Source organism: Corvus hawaiiensis, chromosome 14, assembly GCF_020740725.1.
Source record: "Corvus hawaiiensis isolate bCorHaw1 chromosome 14, bCorHaw1.pri.cur, whole genome shotgun sequence".
NCBI lineage: Eukaryota > Metazoa > Chordata > Aves > Passeriformes > Corvidae > Corvus > Corvus hawaiiensis.
In genome coordinates, this window is record NC_063226.1 from 18,908,687 (window position 1) to 18,930,775 (window position 22,089).

A 22,089-nucleotide genomic window follows, 5' to 3' on the forward strand; every position below is an offset into this window, starting at 1 on the left:
AGCGTCTGGGGTGTAGCCAGCCTCGGGCGCTGTACAGCGCGGGGAGTCTGAGGCCCCGGAACCTGGTTGCCGCGGCTTTGACAGACAGAACGGGACGCAGACCCATCATGCCTTACGCCAGGGCGTGTCCCGGAAATGGGCTCCCATCCGTGACGGGATGGCGGAGGGAGCGGCGCTCCCGGCCCGACCCGGAGTGCCGCGGCGCGCTCTGAGGCGGGTGGCTGAGCCGCAGAAGCCTCGGGGCTGCCACCACCATGCCGCCATCATCGCTCCGCCATCGCGGGGGCACTAGGCCCGCACCGGGCCCGGCGGGTTATGTAAGCGTAGCCGCCGCGGTGCCCGCTGGAAGCTGTAGTCACACCAACGCACCGCCTGCCACGCTCCCCCGTTGCGGGGCACGCCCCGCCTTCCGCCGCGGGGGGCGCTGGGTACCGTAGTCCGACGGCTGTGCCAGGCTGCTCGCTACCGGCCCGGCGGGACTACCTCTCCCGGCGTGCCCCGCGTGCGCAGGCGCGGGGAGTGGCGCTGCTCCGTGGTAAACAGAGCGGCGCGGCGGCGGGCCCGGGGCGCACAAAGGGGTGGCGGGCCCGGCACTCTCGGCGGGGCTGAGGCGGTGCCCATGGCGGAGCCGGGTGGGGCTGCGGCGTCGCCGGACATCGACCCTGACTTTGAGCCGCAGAGCCGCCCGCGCTCCTGCACCTGGCCGCTGCCGCGGCCCGAGGCGGAGACGGGCGGCGCGGCTGGCGCGGCGGAGGAGGGCGCAGGCGGCGCGGCGGCGGGGCCCGGCCGGGCCGAGGGGGCGCGGGCGGGCGGCGCGGCAGCGCGGAAGGGCGGCTCCCGGCGCAATGCCTGGGGCAACCAGTCCTACGCCGAGCTCATCAGCCAGGCTATCGAGAGCGCCCCCGAGAAGCGGCTCACGCTGGCGCAGATCTACGAGTGGATGGTGCGCTCCGTCCCCTACTTCAAGGACAAGGGTGACAGCAACAGCTCCGCTGGCTGGAAGGTGCGTGACTGGCCGGGGCGGGACGGACAGGCCTTGTGTGCCGGGGCTGGGCCGGGCCCGCTCCATCCTCACCTGCTGCTCGTCTGCAGGCACGGCGGCGGTGCCCACGCGTGGTGCCCACGCTGCGGAGCCTGGTCTTTAGCTCTGCTGAGAGCTCCTGGGTCTTCTCAGACCCAGCCCCAGCTTCGGCTGCGTGCAGCTAGAGCAGCTGCTGGGGATGGTTATGGCATGGCCCTGCGAGGCTGCTCTTTGCGTTTAGAAACTTTTCCAGGAGAGAAGGGAGAGTCATCTAACAGGCTATGTCCGAGTTGCCGTGCACGATAAAGCCTCGCTTGAAGGGTTTTTAATCTCAAGGCCGCAGTTCTTTGTCACGTGACTCTGCTAAGGCTCGGTATAAATAACTGTGTCACAGCAGGCGTGCTTGGCTTTCTAAAGGGTCCCGTGGAAAAGGGTGCTGTGTCCCAGGACAGTGCTGCGGGTACTCTGCTGGAGTTTGGAAAAGCTGTATTCTGCTCTAAAGGCTTAGCCGTGTCTTCTCCTCTCGCTCTAGAAAGAGGTGTGTGCAGAGCTCCGTTAAGAGAGCTCAAGACTGTTTCAGTCCTCTGCATGTGGAGACCTCGTGTTCCCTTATCTTTAGTCTAAAGAACCCCAGCAAAGAGAACGGGAAATGTGAGAGCTGGCTTGCAAAATAGCCCCTCAGCCTGTCCTAATGTATCAGGGTGGATGCCATGGAGACTGGATTCTAAGGAGTGTGATCTGTTGCTCTCACTACAGACTGGAATTACACTCTTTGTTTGCAGTATTTATTACCAGTTCATCCACGCTGCAGTTCTGCAGGAGGTTCAGCCAGCACGGTTTGGGGCTACTGTGACTACAGCCACGTGTTCTCTGCTTGTCTGACTGAGCAGTAGGTGAGGACAGAGAGTTAATTTCAGACAAATAAATAAATAAACGTCTGTTTCTGGTAGGTTGGCTTTCAGCTGGCTCAGCTCTCTGAAGTGGCACACCACGTGGTGGTGTGAGTGCAAACGTTTGCTCGAGAGGGTAGAGACATGGTGAGAGGGAAGCAGCTGTCACAGCTTAGGCTGGCACACATCAATACAAAACTTTTAACCTTTCCCATTTATCACTCACTGGCAGTTCCTAGAGAGTGCATTTAGTTTAACTAATATGGGTTATTTTCTGTTACTCCCATGTGTAGGTTGAATCCTGCTTATTAAGTTCAGATTTGGGACAGCACTTGGGTTTTGGTGTTCTTACTGGAAGGTAATTCTTGTTTCCTCAGGCTAGGGCTGCCCTCCTTGTCCTACTGCTCCTGCATACAGTCATGTTAATTTGACAGAACTGGTGTATTTTCTTGTCAGGAATATGTCTGTGTATCTGTCTGGTAGTAGTGCTTCAGATTAAAGTTCAGTGTGGCTTCCAAAATGTTCCCCCAATACCACGGTGAAGGTGGAATATAGTGAAGTGTCCTGCTGGACTAGATGCTGGAATAAGTACACTTCTGGCCTGATTCAGTACAGCTGTTCCTTAGTTATATCCATTCACGTGTAAAGGGACCATCAGTCTTCGGTTTTACTCTTTGTTTTAATCCTGTGTGACTTTTGGGACACGTGTAGGTAGATTTAAATTCCAGAAGTTCACTGTGAGAATTTGGGCACACACGCAAGTGAGAGATTCCTGCTCAGATGCTGTCATAGCTTTTCTGTGATTGACTTTTTAGTGTGAAGTTTGTTTCTGTTTTTTTTAGCCTGGGAACAGACTAATTCTGGCTTTAGACAGAGAAGAAAAAGAAACTTCTTGCCAAAAAAGATGAGGGCGGGCAGAACAACCGTGGTGGGAATCAGCCTGTCTTATGATTAGGGCACTTTAAAGCTTTTGACTTTAACCAACAAACAGAGAACCATGATAGAAATACAGTATGTTTTCTTTCCTGCTCACTCTCAAAATCCTGTTGGCAGAGCTTGGCAGGATGTGTGACCATGGAACTTACTTCTAGTCTTTCTTTCTATTAACACATAGTTACATAGGTTTGCAAGAGGTTTTGTTTGTTTTACTGACCTTAGCTGTTTGCATTCAGATGCCTTGGGTGAAGGGAGGTCAGACATTTACAGTTTTACAGATGTAGTCGGTCAAGTCAGTTCAAGTTGACTTTTGTGGACTTAAAGTAAAATTAATAGGTGCATATTTAAGACAAGCTGGATAAACAAAAGGCATGTCTTCACTTGAGGAGTGGACTTGTCTGGTTTTTTTGTTTTATTCTTCCTTCTTATTTTTAGAGCTATGAAGCTCTGCTTGCATGTTTTGGTTTTTTTTCTTTTTATTCTGTAAAATAAAAGAAAAACTTCTTGAGTTGTCTTAGCTTCAGTGATTTCTCAATTTTGAGGTGAATGATTCTGGATGAAGGAAATAAATGTGAAGCTGCTGTTAAAGGTAGTTGTAGCATTTTGATTCCTGTTAAGATGGTGGTACAACTCTAGAGTTCTGGCATTTGTGTCTCATTTAGATGAGCCAAACTGATAATACATTCTATTTGTATGTAGTGCAGTTTAATAGAGTATTTTGAATAAGTAATTAAAAGCAACGTGTCTTTAAAAACTCTTAATCTACTTTAGTTAATATAAACCCCATAAACTCATTGTTGTTTCATAATTAATTTAGAGCTGTCCTTCTCCACTGTACAATTGGGGGAAGTGCAGCTGTTACAGACTGCCAGGGTGTAACCTCCATGAATTCCGGAAGAAGCTGTGTTTTCGAGGAAGATGGTGTCTGCTGTTCTTGAAGTGCTTCAAGCACCTTGTAAAGGACAAATTTGCTGTGTGTGCAGTCTCTCCTTTCCCTGCAGGAATTCAACTGAAGTTAAGAATTAACCAGCCTGCAAGGCAGAAGTGTCCTTGCAGGGTTGTGTTGTGGGGCTTCTTCATAATCCTTCCCTTTGTGCTCTGCAGGATAGTCTGTGGATATCTATGGATAAGAGGATAATTCCTTTTGGTTTTGAGATTACTTGTGTTAAGGGTTTTGAGTAAAGAAGTGGATAAACCCTGCAGAAGCAGTTGGCACTGGTTGTTACATCCATGACTATGAGCAAATTCGGCACAGTGAGGAACAATATGAAGGACTCATCTTTCTTAGTGAAACAAACTGTGTATTCCCCCAAAGCTCTTGTCATTTCCTTTGTAGGAACAGAATAAACTCTAAAGCTGTCCTTTTCACCCTCCAAAAGTATGTCACTGAAACAAAAATCACGGGTCTCCTATGTATGCAACATAAAGAGCAAAAGATTCTGTGCTATTGCGTTAGTTATGGGAAACTGATGCCACACCTCTGCATCCTGGTACTCCCCATTCACTTCAAATGTTTGCATGGATATACACATACACAACATATGTACCCTCATACGTGTACATATGTCTGTATATATGTGCAACAGCTCAAGGAGCTGTATTGCAAATTAAGAACTACCAAGTGTTCCATTTGTCTAAAACAGAAGGTGTCATCCACCTGGAAACTTGTCTAGCTCTTAATCTTTGTTAGAGTGGGCAGCATTTTCCTGAAAAACCTTCAGTTCCAGCTGTGTTATGTGCGTATTGCATGTAGCTGATAATAACTGTTGACCAGATGGATCAGGAGCCCTGGCTGAGGGCTCAGTCACAGAGTCACTTCACTGGCTTTCAGTGCTTTAGTGCTGGCTCTGAAGGTCCCCAGCCTCTCGCAGAGCTGTGATATCTGATCTGGCAGAGCACGTGCAGAGCTCCCTCAGGTTGGAGCAGCTGCTCATCCTGTGGCACTCTGAAGCTCCTCCGTGAAAGAGAACAGGCCAGCAGACAAAAGCAAGCCTGTCCATCCTCTGGACTATTTCTGCTGTGCTGTGGCTGGTAGATTCTACCAGGCTGTCTTTATGCCTTGCAAATCAATTCCTGTTCAGTGGATACAAAATTATGTGAACACTCATTTTGGTAAAGTTGAGAAATGTATTGTTTATTTCTGTAATCAGATCTGCAAATAAGCAATGATAAGTTCCTAAAATAGGCACATTAGCTGTTTCTTTATAGCCGCTGGAGTGTCCCTGTATCCTTTAAGGGTTTTTTTTTTACTCAGATTGGTCAAAACCTTAGCTTCTTAACTTGTACAGGTAAGGGGCCAAATCACTATTAGGAGAACTTTCTCTAATTTCACTAAGAAACCCTTTACCTGGATGGGAACATTTGGTGGCAGTGCTGGGTTTACTTTGACTTTTGGTAATGATAATTTCAAGATACAGGATTACAGAATGGTTTGGGTTGGAAGAGACCTTAAAGATCATCTCATTCTACCTCCCTGCTGTGGGCAGGGATGCCTTGTAATAGACCAGGTTTGCTTCAAGCCACATCCAGCCTGGCCTTGAGCACTTCCAGAGTGGGGCAGCCACAGCTTCTCTGGGCAGCCTGTGCCAGGGTCTCACCACCCTCACAGGGAAGAATTTCTTAACATCCAATCTAAACCTACTCTCAGTTTGAAGCCCCCTTGTGCTATCACTCTGTGTGCTCTTGTAAACAGTTCCTCTCCTGATTCCTTGTAGGCCCCCTTTAGGTACTGAAAGGCTGCAGTGATTTGAAAAGATATTCAGAATATTTGCCTTCACTGAGGCAAAACTGAATGGATGCCATAAACCAAAAGGGAACATAAAACTTCAGCTCAGCATCTTGGCTCTGAGCAAAGCGTAATTCTGCCCAACCTTCAGCCTGGTGCAGGTTTGTGCATAGGTGAGGCACAGTGTGGAGTCGGGGGGTGTCTCTGCTGCACAGAGCCACTGACCTCAGTCTGTGAAGAAATGCTACTTTCTGTGACTGTGTTGAGAAAGCCTGTAGTGTTTTTTCCTAAGTTCACATGCCTGAAAGGATACGATTCCTCTTTAAATCTTCTGACATTAAAAATGAAGAAGTACATGTTCTAAACTGAATTGGAATAGTGATGTCATTGCTGTCATCGCTGGTACTTCATTTAAGTCCACTTACTCTTTAATGGTGTTGTAGGTGCTGCTCTCTGTTAGTTTTGGTTTATTTTGGTTTCTTGGAAGTTGCTGCCTTGCAAAGGGGAGGGAGGGTCGTTCTGGCTGTTTGAATCCAGTGTAGCTGAGGGTGGGTAGAAACTGCTGGACTCTTGCCATTACCTCATGTGGCCCAAATGCATTCATGTGGTGTTAGTGATGTGCTTAGTCCTGGCTGCAGGGAGATGTTCTCTGTCCCAGCTGCTGATAGCCTAACTGGGTTTCCTTAAAGCAGGGGGGAAATAATGAACAGAAGCTGAATGAGGGTTGCTCAGATGCTATACTGAGGAGTCCAACATGGAAACCTGGCAAACACAAGTGGATGTTGTCCATCATCTTTCTCTTAACAGAGTATTTTACCTTTTAATCCCATTAGTCCTTAAATGGTCCGGCCACAGCATGTAGTCTGGCCTAGGTGAGGAGGGAGGAAGGCAGCTGGGCATGGCAGGGTGTTGTGGATGGGAGAACGGCAGAGTGCTGGGTGTGGAAAATAAGGCTGGTGGCAGTGCATAGAAGTAGGACGGTAGTGCAAATGTGGGGTCACCAGGTGTCCTGTATTTTAGGTGGAAGAAAACTGATGAGTACTCAGCTCTGAAGAGGGCCCACCATCACGTTGGAGCAACATACACTCAGCCCTCCTTAAAGTGACACTAATAGGCCCTTCTTGTTGTAATGTCCTGAAAAAGTATGAAGTATGAGTTGTTTTGGTTTTTTTTCATTTGAAGCCTTGTTGAGCGTTGTTGTTCCCCTTAAAAGTCAGGGAAAGCTCGTCTTTTGGTGAACATTCATCTGCTTCATGCAATGCCAGTCAAATTACTTGAAGATTTTGCTGTCTTCCCTGCTCCCTGCCAGTTTTTTTCTGGAAAGCTGCTTCCAGGCAGTCCTCAGAGAAGGCTTTTCCTGGACTGCTGGTATTACTTGTTCCAACAAGTTTCTTTGCTCTATCTAATCCCGAACAGCTTTTGTTGTGTATGCCTGCCTGTCTTGTAAACCACCTCAGTCCCTGCTTTTTAGAGAGCTGTGATCATCTTCTTCTGGCCTCCCACTGAAAGATTACAGAAAGGAAAATGTTCTTCCTAAGATAGAGATCCCTGTCTGCTGAGCTTGACGTCTGTGCTCGTGTGTGCCTTCTGGAAGGGGATTGCAGGGGAAGTGTTTCACTCCCTGGCTCTGGAGCAGTTGTTTACTTGCTGGTGCAAAATCTCTACAAGGAAGACGTTTTCCTGAAGCCTTTGGAGCCAAGTGGCTGAGACAGGCACTGACAAATACAGCAGGCGGAGCGTTCTCTCCCCTTGCAACCTCCCAAGAATGCCATGGTAAATGATAATTCGGCACAATTATAGGCCTGGAACATGGGCCTGCACTGGGATGAGACCAAGTTCTTTGTATGCCTCCAAGGCAGTGAGAGTGTATTACAGGCAGCTGCAGTGATTGCATATATTTTCTTCTTCTTTTTTTTCTTTTTCTGTCACTCATCCTTTAGAGAGACTTTTTGTTAAGAAATCTGATGCCTCTGTGGTTTGTAGTTTAAGCTTGATGTTTCCTGGGAGAATGGCCAGGAAAGGAAAGAAGCCACTGTGTCTCCTGGAAGGATAGCTGCTGTGTCTTGTCTTTCTGAGCGTAGCTTGTGCTTGGCCCCAAGTGCTCTGCTAGGACAGGCCATGCACCACTGGTGCATGGATGAGCTCTGCTGGGCAGGGCACAAGAGCCTCCTTCTGCTCCTGTAAACCTCAGTTTTATGGTAGGTAACCTCAGCTGTACCTACAAAGCTATATAGGCCCCTGGAAAGGTTGTCACTGGCCTTCAGTCTTCTGTATTCACTTCACCTGAGCATTTTCCATGGTATCTGTGGCAGTTGCCCAGAAGGCTTGGTTGTGCTACCAGCTCCTGTGGCTAATTCCCTGACCTGAGACCAAAGCACTGTTTGGTGCTGGGCAGGATCCATAGCAGCACTAATGTAGGTGTAGGGGCAGGCCTGGTTTGATGGTGAGAAGTGTTGCTGTCCTTTAACTGTGGCTAGGAGATTTTATCAAAGAAGAAGACTTAATGTTCTGGTAACTAAGATTTAGAGAATAGTTTGCATAAGCTGCTAGCCACACTTCTGTGGCTAGTCCATATATCCTAGTTTGAACACACAGTGGTTGTGACCTAGGGAAGGGTCCACCCTTCAGCGTACAATAAATGTCTCTAGCCAAACTTGATTTTTTTTGCATACTATCTGTCCTTAATTTCAGACTGGTTTTGTCTGAATGTGGTTTGCAAGAATCATCTTTGATCTGTGACGGATTTACAGACACAGGCTGGCATTTTTTTATGGCAATGCTTAGCATGCAGCCATAAGTACCACTATAAGATACCTAAATAAATAGCAATAACCTCCCCTACCTAATGGTTGAAGATGTTCCTAAGGATTTGAAGGATTCCTGCCTGCACCTCTTCCTTCAGGTCATGCTTCTTTATGATCAAAGAGTTGCAGATTTTTGTGTCAAGATCTAAATCAAGATCTTGTGTGTTTTGCAGATGCTTAGACCAACTGGGAGCCTCCCACACTGCTGAAGTTGAGCATCTAAAAAGTTAATGTCATCTGTATGTTTCTGGTGTGGGTTGCTTAACATCGAGAAAGGAAATATGTCAGGGTTGCCCGGGTGACTGAACTCTGTCATTTCCTCTTCTGTCAGGTCTGTGATTATTTTAGCATAATTCATCTGTCCCTGGCTTTCTCAGTGAGATTTGAGGGTGCCCTCCATGTGTTAGGTGTATTGAACCACTCTAGCAGGTGCATTCTGGTGCTGTCCCACGGCACCCACGCTGGTGGGTGCGTGGGTTCAGTTGGAGCTTGGGACACCCTGGGCTCAAGCCTGCAGCTTGTGGCAAGCTTGGTCCTGCAGGTGAGTTAGGGCTCAGGGCACTGCGGTACAGTGGTGAGCTGCCTCCCACAGTCTGCAGGAGAGGTGTAAAAGCAATAGCTTAGGCATTGCAGTTTAGATAACAGTTAACCCTGTTGAAAGAACTATTCAGCTTTTTTTCCCTCTGCCTCCAACTACCCGTTCTGTTCTCTTGTTTAGTTTTCAGTGCTTGACCCCCACAGTGAGGTAGTTCAAAAAGCAGAGATAAAAGAGGCAGGAAAAGTAGTTTTCAAGGAAGGGTAAGGCTGCTTTTCAGTTTGGTTTGCTCTCTGAACTGGCTTATAGGGTCACAGATGCTTGTGTTACGGAAGGATGAGAGTTTGAAGATGAGGAAGGAAGGAGTGGTACAGCAATTATCTGTTTCTACAGCTTAGCCATTATGTCAGTTCAGCAGTAACATGTAAAATCACTTTGAGACTGTTTCATAAAAGGTACCAGGCTTCACTGTGCTCATGTGAATCCCAGTCTTATTCCAAGATGTCTTATTTCAAGCTGCTTTTCAGCCAAAACTTAGTTACTCAGATTGTCTCTTATGATACCTAGGATGCCATCATGAGTTCACAGGTTACTTTCAGGAGAATAAATAAAGAATTAGTGACAATCTAATGGTTTTATTGCTGAAGCAATGTGCATTCAAAGTTATGCACATTTACCTGGGAAAAGGGGTGGAATTATTTGGAAATAAAAGCAGCAGCCTTGCAGGAGACAGTGCACCAGTCTGAATTACTTGTTTCAACACGTGAAGGAAAGGAAAGCTTTGTTTAGGGAAGATGCCAGGCAGGAGTATTGTACAGCTATTACTGTGAACAGCTCAAATAATAAAACTGTGTAAGAGCCTTGACTGACACATATTCCATCAGGCTATGGCTCTGCAGTCATTCTCCAGTTAAGAACATGTGTATTCTTTGATGCCAGTTGCAGCAAGCAGCCAGTCTTCTCCAAATCCTCAACAGCCAAAGGTTAAAACAAGAGCTAAGCCAGGATGATTCTCAGATCTCCTTCTCTCTCCATGAAAACTTTCCACTTTGCCTGTATTGTTTATCTCTGTCTCCTTTTTTCTAGGATAGTACTTTTGGTGAGGTGGCCAAAATTAGCATGGTGAGGGCTTTTCCGAGAGGAAAAGGGTGGGGAGAGGGAAAGCAGCAGGCAGGAAAGAACTGTGTTGAGAGTTGGTGGAAAAAGATGATAAAAGCACAGTTAATTTGTTCAGAATTAAGAGAGTATGCATGAAAGCTGAAAGTTGTTATATAACTTCTAGGTTATATGAAAAAGATGTTGCTCATGGACCACTGTTGTGCTTCCAGCGCAGCACCTTTTAATGATCTGTAATTTAGCCATCTGAACAAATTAAGTGCAGATATCAAATAAATGCATAGGCCTCAAGGGGAGTTTATGGGGGATCTGTTCAAACAATGAGATGCTTGCTTCCTGATTCTAAAATACTGGCGAGTTTATCAGTTGCAGGATGAAAACTGAGTTTGATGATGGTGTACAAACATGTTAACCTGCAGTTTTCAGCAAAGCTAAACCAAAAGGAGGGAGCTGGGAGAGGCAAGGAACGTGTGTCTGACCCAGCAGAAAGATGGGAGAGGCTAAAACTGGCATGTGCTGTGTGGGAGTGCAGTATCCAGTGAACATCTTACCCTGTCAGGAACATGCACCAAGGAAAGCACACAGCCTCCTTGCAGAGGGAGCCTGGCAGTCTCCAGGATTCTAGGACTCTTGTTCCTCAGAGATGCGCCCTCATTTCTCCGGTTTTGGGGTGGAGATGTTAGTGGGTGCACTGAATAGAAGCGTTCTGCCATTTCTCTTCACGCAGTCTGTTGGCTTCACTGTTATGCTCTGCTTGAATCTAACTGAAAACTGGCCATATAAATATGAAAAAATCTAGCCAGGCTTATGCTGGTTAAAGAGGGTGACAAAAGGGTGGGAACAGCAATGGCTCAAATTCAGGTAGGCTTGTGTTGAAATTGCAGGTTGTATTTGAGAACTTGCTTACTTGCTCTGTGATGCGCCTAATGTTTTGCAGATTTTGTAGCATCTTTAAAGTTCTTTTGTGTTAGTATTTTGCTAGCTGAAAGCTGCTAGTTGTCATGGTAGTTTCACCCTTGATATTGCAGTGAAACATGGCACTGCTTGCTAGTGCTGCAAAGCATGTTCAGACAGAAATAGCACGTTTTTGTTATAACTTTCTTCTCTGGATACTGTCTGAATGCGTTTAAGCTTGTGAGGTTTCTAGGTGGGCGGTGTGTCAACTGTCAGGTCCTCACATTTTGTGGGTTTTATTTCTTTTTTTTCCAGAACTCTATTCGACATAACCTGTCCCTGCACAGCAAGTTTATTAAAGTCCATAATGAAGCCACAGGGAAGAGCTCTTGGTGGATGCTCAATCCTGAGGGTGGCAAAAGTGGAAAAGCACCAAGGAGAAGAGCTGCCTCCATGGACAACAGCAGCAAACTTGCAAAAGTCAGAGGTAAAGCATCCAGGAAGAAGCCTCCTCTCCAGTCTGCACCAGAATCCTCTGCTGACAGTCCTGGCTCCCAATTTCCTAAGTGGCCTGGGAGCCCGTCCTCAAGAAGCAATGAGGACTCTGATGTGTGGAACACCTTCCGGCCTCGAACCAGTTCCAATGCAAGCACCATTAGTGCCAGGCTTTCTCCGATCCTGACAGAGCAGGATGACCTCCATGATGAAGAGCTGCTTCCTTCTCTCGTGTACTCCAGTGCATCCAGCAATGTTCCACCAACTGTGACTGAGGAGCTTGAGCTCATCGATGGGTTAAATTTGATGTCTCCCAGCTCATCTGTGCTATCTACCCAGCAATCTGCCTCGAGTGGTCAGATCCAGAGAGATTCCAGCTTTTCCTTGCAGAGCCCAAATGCAGCTGGTCAGACTTTTGGCAACTCCCTGTTTAACCCTGTTGATATTTCACTGCAAAGTTCTGTCAGCCATTTCTCTGCCCCTCAGACCTTGGAAGCTCTTCTGACACCAGGCTCTCCGCCTCCAAGGGATGTTATGATGACTCAGGTGGATCCAGTTCTCCCACAGACTGGTAACAGGATGAGCAGCCGAACTCTCCTGCTTCTGGGTGGACAAGCTGCCCAGAGTAAGATGAGCTCAGGCAATCCACGAGGAAAGCCTGCAGAGCAGCAGGCAGAACCAGTCGGTGCCAGTGTTTTGCCATCAACGCTTCCCATAGTGACATCTCCTCAAAACACCGCCAGCATCACCAGTTTGAAGGCTCCAGTTTCTGCAACAACTGCCCAGTCAGTCCAGCTGGGCAGTCCAGTGCTCCTTTCATCTGCTAGCCCTGCTCCCTTGGGATTGAACCAGGACAGGCTGCCCACTGACCTGGACATTGACATGTATATGGAGAACCTTGAATGTGATATGGATTACATAATCAACAGTGAACTCATGGATGGAGGACTGGACTTCAATTTTGAACCTATTCTGCCTACTCCCAGCTATCCCAGCACCTCACAGGCCTCCAACCATACCTGGGTACCAAGTTAACTTCAGGAGCACAAAAAGGTAGGTGTAGTTACGTAAAATGCTACAGCTCAACAGAGGAAACAGCCCTGTCTGGGATGGTTCCTGTGTCCAACTCTGCAACAGTTAAAGGAACCTCTTTGAAAGGTTAGTAAAAAGCTTTTGGAAGAGTCATATTCCCTTTTAGAAGGAGAAAAAGTTGTGTAAAAGTCGGTGGATTTCACTTACCAGGTAGTCAACTCCTCTATGAAATATAACAGCAACTGGAATGAAAATCTTGCTGTCTCCTGTCACCCAAGATGACTCCATCACAGGACATCAGGCAGTGCCTACGGCTCTACAGCTGACATGAGAGCATGTGCTGATTCCATGAATAAAGACATCCACCAATACGTACAGAATGGTTGAACTGAGCCAAGCACATGCTGTGTTTCTATCCAGGTTATTACTATCCTTGCAGAATTCTCTAGTATGTGTAGTAGCAAAGCATGTCCATGTCATGACTGTCTGCTTTGGTCTGTGTGTAGCAGGTCACAGTCACTCTTATCACACCTTTCTGCCCTGCCCTTAACCTGGAATAGAGCTGAAAAGTCAGGTAAGCTGGTTCACCAGCATTAACTACTGAATTGCTTCCCATTATTGGAATGGGAAACAGGAATCTTCAGTGTGGATGGAGATGGAAGGAAGACAAGACTTAAAAATATCTTATTTTTTGAGGGTGTGACACCCTGATTTGAAATACTTAAACCAGAGGCAGTAGAAGAGTTAGGGAATTGGAGCTGAAGGCCTGCTTCACACTTGGAACTCAGATAGCTGATGGAAAATGGACAGACTGGAGCATAGGCTGGATATTGGTTGGAAAGTGGAAGCCTTGCCAAGAATATTGCCTTTTTAGGAGGTAGGTACGGTATTTGTTAGTGTTACAAATTTAACTGCTAATACTGTCCAGCTGTGCAGGCAGAAGTAAGGGCAAATTGCAGATACTGCTTCAGTTGTGGGAAGCCCTTGAGCTTCAAAATCATGGGGACAGAAATTATCATCTACTTGACCTCAATACTCTTTCCTAGGCACCTGAGTCACTTGGAGGTGGTTTGGACTAAGTGACCCCTGTCAGTGCAGCCATTCTTGACAAGTGTCTTGGGTGTAGACAGAGTAAAATGCTGTCTTGTGAGCTGGTGTTACTTAAACCGTGTGAACATATTGATGCACCACTATATATTGACATTTTAAACACAATTTAAGTCCCTCTTACTCCAAGTCACATCCCACTGCTTAGGATTTCAATTCTTGGTAGTGTTCTTCTGTCTGTACCTAACAGATCTCTTTATTGTAGGGAGAGGAGGATCATTCAAGCTTTTCTGTTTCCTTATGGGGCTTTTTATAGGGATGTGTGTTTGCTAACTGTGCATTTGCTGAATTACTGAGTGTCTTAAATTGAATATCTTCAGGTGAAATACAGAAACTCAGTCTTGATTTCAAAGACAAATTTGGTTGACAAAACAATGGTATCCTTCTGTGCTAGGACTTTGCAAGTTAGTGACAGAGGCTGTGGCTTCTTGAGCAGTGTTTCCACTGGATATTGTTCTGAGCTTTTGTGTTACGGGTTTTGTTTATTTATTAGGATTTGGTTTTTTTGTTTTTATGCCATGCTAGGGCAGGCCATTATATTTTTTTATTTTCAGGGATGAAATTTTTCATAGAAGTGTTTTCAAAACATGCACAAGCTGTCCTGCACTCCTGGCCAGGTAGTCAAGACCTCTGTTTACAGCATACCAGGTAGAGGTTATTTTTTTAAGAGTGTAAAGCAGAGAAACTGAGGAATTATTTATCAAAGGGTAGGGTCTTGTACTGTTGAAGATGTGGATATAATCAAGTGCTTAAGAGGGAGAACAGGAGTTCTTAAAAGCACAGTTATGTTCTTGTTCCATATTATATTCTGTGTGAATTGCTTAATCCAAGCAGAGCTACTGATGTTAAAACCCCTGGATTTGCTTTGTTCCACACATGAAGTTGTGGTGATACTTTCTGGGAAATGTGCTGGACATGAAGGAGTGAGATCTGGAACGAGTTCTGAGCCACTATTGTGTTTGAGTAGAAAGCGTAGGTCCCACGTGCCTCTCTGTGCTGTGGTCACAGCAGTGCTGCCCCGGGAGGAGAGGCCACACCCTGTCAGTGTGCTTTGCTTCAAGCCTTTTATTCTGTCCTTAGATTATGTTTGCCTTTTCTGAGTTTTACAAAGCTTTTCTGTTTTGCCTGTGTGCTGGAGTCCATGGAGTGGGATGAGGGGGAGCTTTTTCCCCAAAGGAGAGCAACTATTGTGCAAAAGGCTGCCAAGACAGAGAGGTGGATCAGGTTTCTAGCAAAGGGGGAGCAGGGCACTTGTGGAGAGAAATAGGAGTGTTCCTGGTAAAAGAAAGCAGAATGTTTTCTCAAATTAACGAGTTCCAAAACCAAGTGAGCTGCAGACATCAGTGTCTGTGAGGAGGTCAAGACTGTGGAGGTTCTCCCTTACTGCAGTGAGTTCCTAGGGTCCCTGTTTGGAAATCACTGTTCAGGGAAAGCTAAATATTGCTCTGGTGTGGCAGGCCTTTGTCCTTTCATTTCTTTTCTATTACTATGTTTTTCTCTATCTTAAATTCACATTGGCAAAAGCTACTCTTGAGTGATCACTAACGTAAAGTTGTCCTGAGTAGTTCCTGTGGGCTTAACTCATAGCCTTCTGGGTCAGTTATGGGTATAATGCTGAGCAAAAACTGTTTATCAGTTAATCACAGTGATCACAGTTTGATTTGAGCAGCCAGAACAAAATTGAACTGGGGAAATATTTGTCTTTGTAGGCAAGAGGAGATCTTCAGGAAAGAGTCCTTAGTCTTATCTGCAGCACTTAGGAAGATATGAGCTAGTTGGTGTTACTCATGGTGCTCAAAGCTCCCGTGATTTTGTGCTCTTCTTGCAAGTTAAGTGCCAAAGAGCTTGTCCACAGCTTCACCAGGAGTCTGTTTGAACCCTGCCTGTGTTTGTTTGCATGGAGATTAGAGATCATCCGTTGAAACAAACATGAAACTTTGTCTCTGCCCAGCAGCGATGCAGCACCCACAGACTGAGCTATTAGCCACAGAGGAAGACAGTCAGCATAGAAATAGAAATAGAATTGCACTTTTTTGTAAAGTGCTGTAGTTTGTGTCTCATCAGTGAGTGTAAAATTCATCCACTGTTTTGGTGGATATTAGTTAATTATTGTTAGTTGTTCAGTTAGACTCCCTATAGCTTAAGAGTCTGGAGAACTATTTATCCCTTGCCCAGTTTGGTCTGGATTCATGCTTTTCTTGCTCTATTTAATTCCCTTTGCTCCAAACATTGGATTTTTGTCTGACAGAACATAAATAAATACAACCCTCATAAACTTGTAATTTCCAAAAGCAGCCTATTGCTCTGGCTTCTGTTTTAACTTTCTGTCTTTTCTTGTTTGGGGCTGATTCCCTCTTGTGGTTTTTTTTTTTTCCTTTCCACAAGTCTGTTTCATGCTCACTGTTACTGAATGCAGCTGATGGGATGCCCTACATTTATCTCGCTATTTTGCCTTTAAAAGTGGATCATAGACCTACAGTGGTGGTTTTATGTCAGTGTCCTAAGTCTGCTTAGACTTATTCCAGGGCTTGTTTGAACGAGTTGTGACAGCTTTATTGAGGCGAGGCAGAAGACCTGAGATGAGATCTTTGGACTTCTGGGGGATTGAGATATCTAAAAATGTTTAATTAGTTGGAAGGTAGAGACAGGATTTCTTTAAGTGGGTGAACATAAACAGTTTGTGTGTGATCTCTACAAATCTCATTTTCAGTCTTTTCCCTAGCAATTGATACTTGTGGTTGTTTAAGATGAAGAGTAATTTTCCTTGCTGCTTACCTTCAGTGCCTCCGGTGTTAGCCAAGTCCTTCTTTAAACTTTCTTATCTTGCAGAGCCTTGTTGGTGCTGTCAGCTTACAGGAGGAATACTTACTTGTGACCTTTCTGTCTCAGTCATACTCTGAAGCTTGGAGCTGAGCAATTAATTGCGTCCTCCACTTGACTCTGTTGATTGAGGTGTCTTGTAGTCTGTTTGTTCTGTAGGGGCAGATTGGTAGTAATTAACTCCTTATCTATGCATCCAGGATTCCCACTGAAGCTGAGCTCTAACCAGTCACTCTATTTTTCTTCTTCCTAGTGTCCTTCAGGTTTTGAACATTGGGTTCTGACTTCACTTCCCACCCCAGCAGAGAAGAGAATGGAGCATGTTGGATTCAGTTTCCCTGCACATCATGCCTTGGGCAGAAGGGGCTGCCCATCTGGGAAGAAGGGGCAACCTGCATCTGGCTGCAACAGGAAGAGTTTAAAAATAATAATCCTGTTATGTGCCATGGCTCTTCCTACAAACCTGACCCTGCCTTGGACCATCTGGAGAAGCCCATGTCCAAAGAGGAGCCCTGGTAAAAACCTCGGCCAGAAGACTCTGTGCCAGGCAATAGTGTTTTCCCGTGTGATGAGTTGGGTTTGCTGGAGGAATCTCTCACTGGCTGTCCTCTCTCTGCTATGGCAGAAAGTCTCCCAGTGCCTCGGACTGGTGGAGGGCTGGCTCTGCTCTCGCTTGGCTTGCCTCATGGGGCAAAGTAGTTGGACTTTCTGATGAAGCCACCAGATGTGCACTTGGTATCCCACAGACTGGCAGAGGAATTGGAGGGAGTTTGTTGGTAGAAGCCCTGTGGGAGAAGGGTGTGCTGTTTCAGGGGTTGGTTTCAGTGTGCCCATCGCTGGAGCATCCATCATCGTTCTGCAGGGAAGGGTGGTTGTCGTGGTATAGAAGGCTTCCTGTTGTCCCCCTGGGTGGAACAGGAGGACACTGAGTTTTTCACTGTGCCAACTGAGCCCCATTGAATCAGAAGCATGTTTTGAGAAGTCCCTATGCTGTTCTCAGCACTTTCCTGATACACCAGGCTGCTGTAAAATAAGCACAGGTGCTAGTAGCTGCTTTCTGGGACATAAAAACATTGTTTTGGGTTTGTTTTTGATCTGTCTTGCTACAGCAGCAAAATGGAAAGCCTGGGTGTGGCCTTAACAGAGCCCTGGTTGCTTTTCAGAAGGGCATTTTCTATAGATGAAATATTTTTTTACTAATCTGGGAACTTTCTACAGTGAATATGAAGCCAATGTAATGTGCGTCCCTATTACGCCTCTCTCCGTCTGAGAAGGCAACAGTGACAGTCTCTTTTTCAGAGCTGTATTAGGAACAAACACATTTGATGTTTGATGATGTATATGATTGAGGGGAAGGAATTGGCAGGTCCCTGTGGTTTCAAACCACTGTGGGGAAGAGTTGTACATTATTGTAATCTATATGTAAAAGTAGGTGCAAATTACATAGAAGCTTTTCTAAACCTTTTTAAATATATATTATATATTTTAATTGAAAAATGAGATTATTGGATAAAAAGAAACAAAACACATTTGCTGCATCTGTCCCCTTCATACCAGATAACACTACAGTATGGGAGGGGGCAGGCCTAAGGCATTTTGGGCCAAGAAGATGAAAATGTTGTTGGAAAAGTGGGAAGGACGCTGCAGTGTAACTGGGGAATGGCTGCTCTCCCCAGAAGAGGCAGAGGGAAGGTGCCTGGCAGGGCATTCAGCCGCAGCTGCTCAGGCTGGGCATTCCTGCCAAGCCAAGAGCACAATGGAGGGAATGCTAATCATTAACAGCGCTGTTCTCAGCTAATCCCGTAAGTAGCTGGCCTGCAGCTGATCCACGGGACAGATTGCCTAGTCGTCGAAGGAGATGGTGTGGACTGGATCGTGCTAGATCTGCTGACACTCTGCGTAGCCCTTGTGGAGGGCATGATCAGTTGTATTTGGTAGCTCACTTTTTTGGTTTCTGAGGGTTTTTGTTTTCTTGCTGATGTTTCCGCTACTGCTGGGGAACTTGAAGCCTGTAGGCTCACCCTCAGAAGTCCACCTGGGATCCTGCTCTGTCTCTGTATTTTTGCAAGACAGAAATTAGGGGTCAGAAGATAAGTTCAGAGCATTAGTGGCATGTTCCTGTCACTGTTCTGGTGTTTGCAGTGGCAGGATCTGTGGGAGACATGGTGCTTTCATGGTATTCTGGTAAGCTTGGTCTGGCAGAAAGACTCTCCAGTCCTTTTTGAAGGTGGCTTCAGTTCAGAAAGTTTGTATCATGCAGTGCAATGAGCCATACTGTTCTACCAGCTTGTCTGCTCTGTTTTCATTTTCATTTGAGTGCAGATTGGAACAGGAGTGATTGCCTGGTTACCTCCAACAAGGAGTCTTCAAAAGTCTTATCTACAGCATGCTGTGCCATCAAAGCCTTTGCATAGTTTGATAACCTTTGCTTTGAAGGCTGCCTTCATGGCAGACCTCCCAGTAATGTTTCAGATTTACCCAGAATCTACATGTCTGGCCACACCTCATTGTAACAAACAAAAAGGTGGCTCCTACGATGGGATCCCAGGGTTTGCGGACTTGAGGCATGGATGAACATTCTCACTGGAGTTAGTTCATTACACAAGTGGATAGATACCCTTTCCACAAACACCTGATGGCACGTGCCACATGTAAGAATCAGCCATTCTGAGCTGCAGTGAACAGACTGGAAAGATTTATGTTATTTGGCACATAATATGCTACCTTGTTAGCTTGGGTCCTGAAGGGAACTTGATCCAATGATGTACAGAGCAAGTTGAATGGCTGCCCGTGATTCACAGCCATATATCAAAGGACAAGACACCGGTATGTGTGGTCATGTTAAATGTGAGTCTCTGGCTCATTTCCCATGAAAATGGAACCCAAAGCAATAGAAAAGACACTTCTAGTAACCAGTGCTTCAGACCAGAAATCCATGGTGAGCTGTTTCTGGCTGGGTTGGTCTGTGGGAAAGAAGTGCTGCCTTCAGGCTGTTACGAAGTGTCCCTCAACTGTGAGGGCACCGGGGAGCTGGCCTGATCTCTGTCTGCAGGGAGCCTGGCCCTGAACACTCAGGTAGCACCCCAGGGAGATCTGACACAATCTCAGCTGGTGCATGTCCTTGACCTGTTCCTGCTGAAGGAGGTGCAGCACCAGGGCTCATCATGGTTAGTGCCCTACAGTGTGAGCTCAGAAAAGACCCTGTCCTTTGAGTAAGGAGTACAGTGCATGCCTATTTTTTTTTTTTCCATATTCCCAGGCTGTACTTCTGGAGACAGCACTGGAGATAGGAGCACCTCTGGCTGGAGTCCTGCTGTACCAGGTTCCTGCCAGTGACATTTCTGCCTTGCAGTAGTCTGTGCAGGTGCTTTTTGTCTCCTCAACACAGCAGGAGCTGTCAGTGGTTGAAGAAGCTTGAGAGTGCACTCGTGCTGAGAATGGTGTTTGGAAGACTTGTGGAGTGCTCAATAAACGATGAATGTAATGTTGCAGGCTCAAGCAAGCAACTTACCTTCTTTTTTGTATGTTTAGCAGGATGGCTTGTATTGTGGGCACAGAGGGCAGGGATGCAGAGAATTTGGGAGTTCTACAGACACTTCATTATCATAAACCTTGACATTTTTTAGCCTGGGATATTTCCTCATAGGACACAGGAGACTCTGAAGTTCCTAAACTGCTGCTTGTGGAAAGGCTGTACCTGGCAGGGGGTTGCTCAATACTTGTCCATTTTTCTGTATTCTTGCCCAAAGCTTTTGCTACTTGCTGCTGCTGGAGCCCAGATAATGTCTTGGTGGCTCTTCATGCTGCATTAGCACCACGGGCCCCATACTTTGGGCTAGTTTTTGCTCTAATGAAGGATTGGGCTGGGATTTTGAGAGCAGCTGTGAGTGGGGTGAGACGGGAAGGGGCCAGTGACATGGGGAGTGATGCTCCTGGATAAGTGCCTGAGGGGAGTGGGCAGGGGACTCTTGGCATGAAGCATTACTTTATGCTGTGTTCCTTGTCCTCACTGAGCTCAGGCAACAAGTTTCTCCATCTTCAGAGGATCAAATGACATCTTACACAGTATTGAAGCCACCATGCAGTTCAGGGCCACAAAGGATTCAGGTAACTAGGCCCATGGATCTTGGTAGGAGGCAGACTTGTTGCTTTTATTTACACTTGGGTTTAGCAAATTGCTTGAACTTTCTTTATAATTTAAGCATATTTTACTTCCAAGCATATACTTCCAGCTTCATGTGCGAGCTTGGAAAATTGAAAGCTTCTTGGAGCCCTTAATTTTCCTTGCTGGTGTGTCTAAAACATGGTAGTCTCTGTGCTGCTTTAAAAACAGCAGTCAAATCATCCTGATGAGAGGAATGAAGCATTCCAGAGCTTGGGTGTATTCATAAACAAGAGTCATAATAGAAGCAAGTAGCACTAATCAGCTTTTCCAAAGGAAATGCCTAGAAAGCTTTTATTTAGATGATAATTTGTTAATTTTCTTGCTTAGTTGCTTATTTATAGCCACACTCAAATGCTCTGGGGCTAGGCTTGCTCCAGGATTGAGTAACCTGTGTCTGGTGCCATGGGTGGGAGTGCCTTGGGAGTGGTGTCCTGGACTGTCACCAAAATGTGAAAGTTTGGATCCATTATTAAAAAAAAAACAACAAACAAAAAAACCCAAAGAAAATCAATCAACTTTGGGACATGAGCATGAACAGGGAATAGCTTAGGGCTTGCCTCAGTTGCATGTCTAATGAAAAACGTGTTCTAATTAATGTGGGGAAAAGCAAGCAAGAGGTGACTTCTGAAGCCTGAAAGATCTGTCTGTGTGAAAGCTCGGAGTATGTGCTAACCCATCACCACACTTGCTCAGCCTGCAGGAAAGGGATCCCCTCTCTTCACTAGCCTTTATGTCTTTCCCTGCACCCTGACGTGTCTGTAGCTGATGGAAAGCAGTATCTGATGGAATCAAAATCACTCCTAATACTGTGGTGTAAAGCAGGGAGAAGAGGCAGCAGAAGCTGAAGGTGTTAAGAGCTGCCAGTGTTGCACTTAGGTTCTTTGGCTGAGGCAGTGTTACGGTGTGTGGTAGAAGGGGATGTTCTGGGACACAAAAACAGAGCCCTGGTTGCTTCTCAGAAGGGCAGTGTGGGACTGGTGGTGTGGGGTTCCCCAGGGTGTCTTGAGAGGTTTGGCTACATAGAAGATAGGTTACTTCTCCTGAAAGGAGCCGCCTTCCTATGGCAGTGGGGGTGGTTCTGTGAAATGGTGCTTCCAGCACAGTGGAGTCTTCACCTGGTGTGATCCCAGGAAAGGTTTCTGCATTGCTAGCACAGATGTCTGCTGCACACAGGGCAGGCACCACTACCTGACATAGTTTCCACCACATGCCCTATGCACTCTTCCACCCATTTCTCACAATAAATTTTTTTTAGAAAATAAACCTCTGCTTTTGTTTGCTCTCTGTAGCAGTGTAACTTCTGAACCATTACAGGCTTTGTTACCATCTGTGCTAGCAAGACTGTAGACTGTGCTAGACTAGGGGGAAATGTTTGAAAAATAAAAACCTGTAATCCTCTGCTCTGTGTCTCATCCAGTTTGTTCTGTTCTCATGGCAAGGGCCAGCTATTTTTCCTTGCCCTTGTCTTCTTTCCTCTGCCATCCTCACCTGTTGGGGCACCCCCCCAGTGGAATGCCCCTTAGGTGGCCAGAGGCAGAAGGGTTGCAGC

The 22,089-nt window shown here is 46.3% G+C and overlaps 1 protein-coding gene across 1 annotated transcript; it reads left to right on the forward strand.

Annotated features, from left to right (window-relative positions):
- The first annotated feature begins 499 nt into the window (after nucleotides 1–499).
- On the forward strand, nucleotides 500–21,938 carry FOXO4 (forkhead box O4). The gene is made up of 3 exons (XM_048318554.1): nucleotides 500–1,003; nucleotides 11,237–12,469; nucleotides 16,629–21,938. Exons 1-2 carry the CDS (start codon nucleotides 620–622, stop codon nucleotides 12,449–12,451), a joined length of 1,599 nt encoding a protein of 532 aa, XP_048174511.1. The 5' UTR covers nucleotides 500–619; the 3' UTR covers nucleotides 12,452–12,469; nucleotides 16,629–21,938.
- The last annotated feature ends 151 nt before the right edge of the window (nucleotides 21,939–22,089 follow it).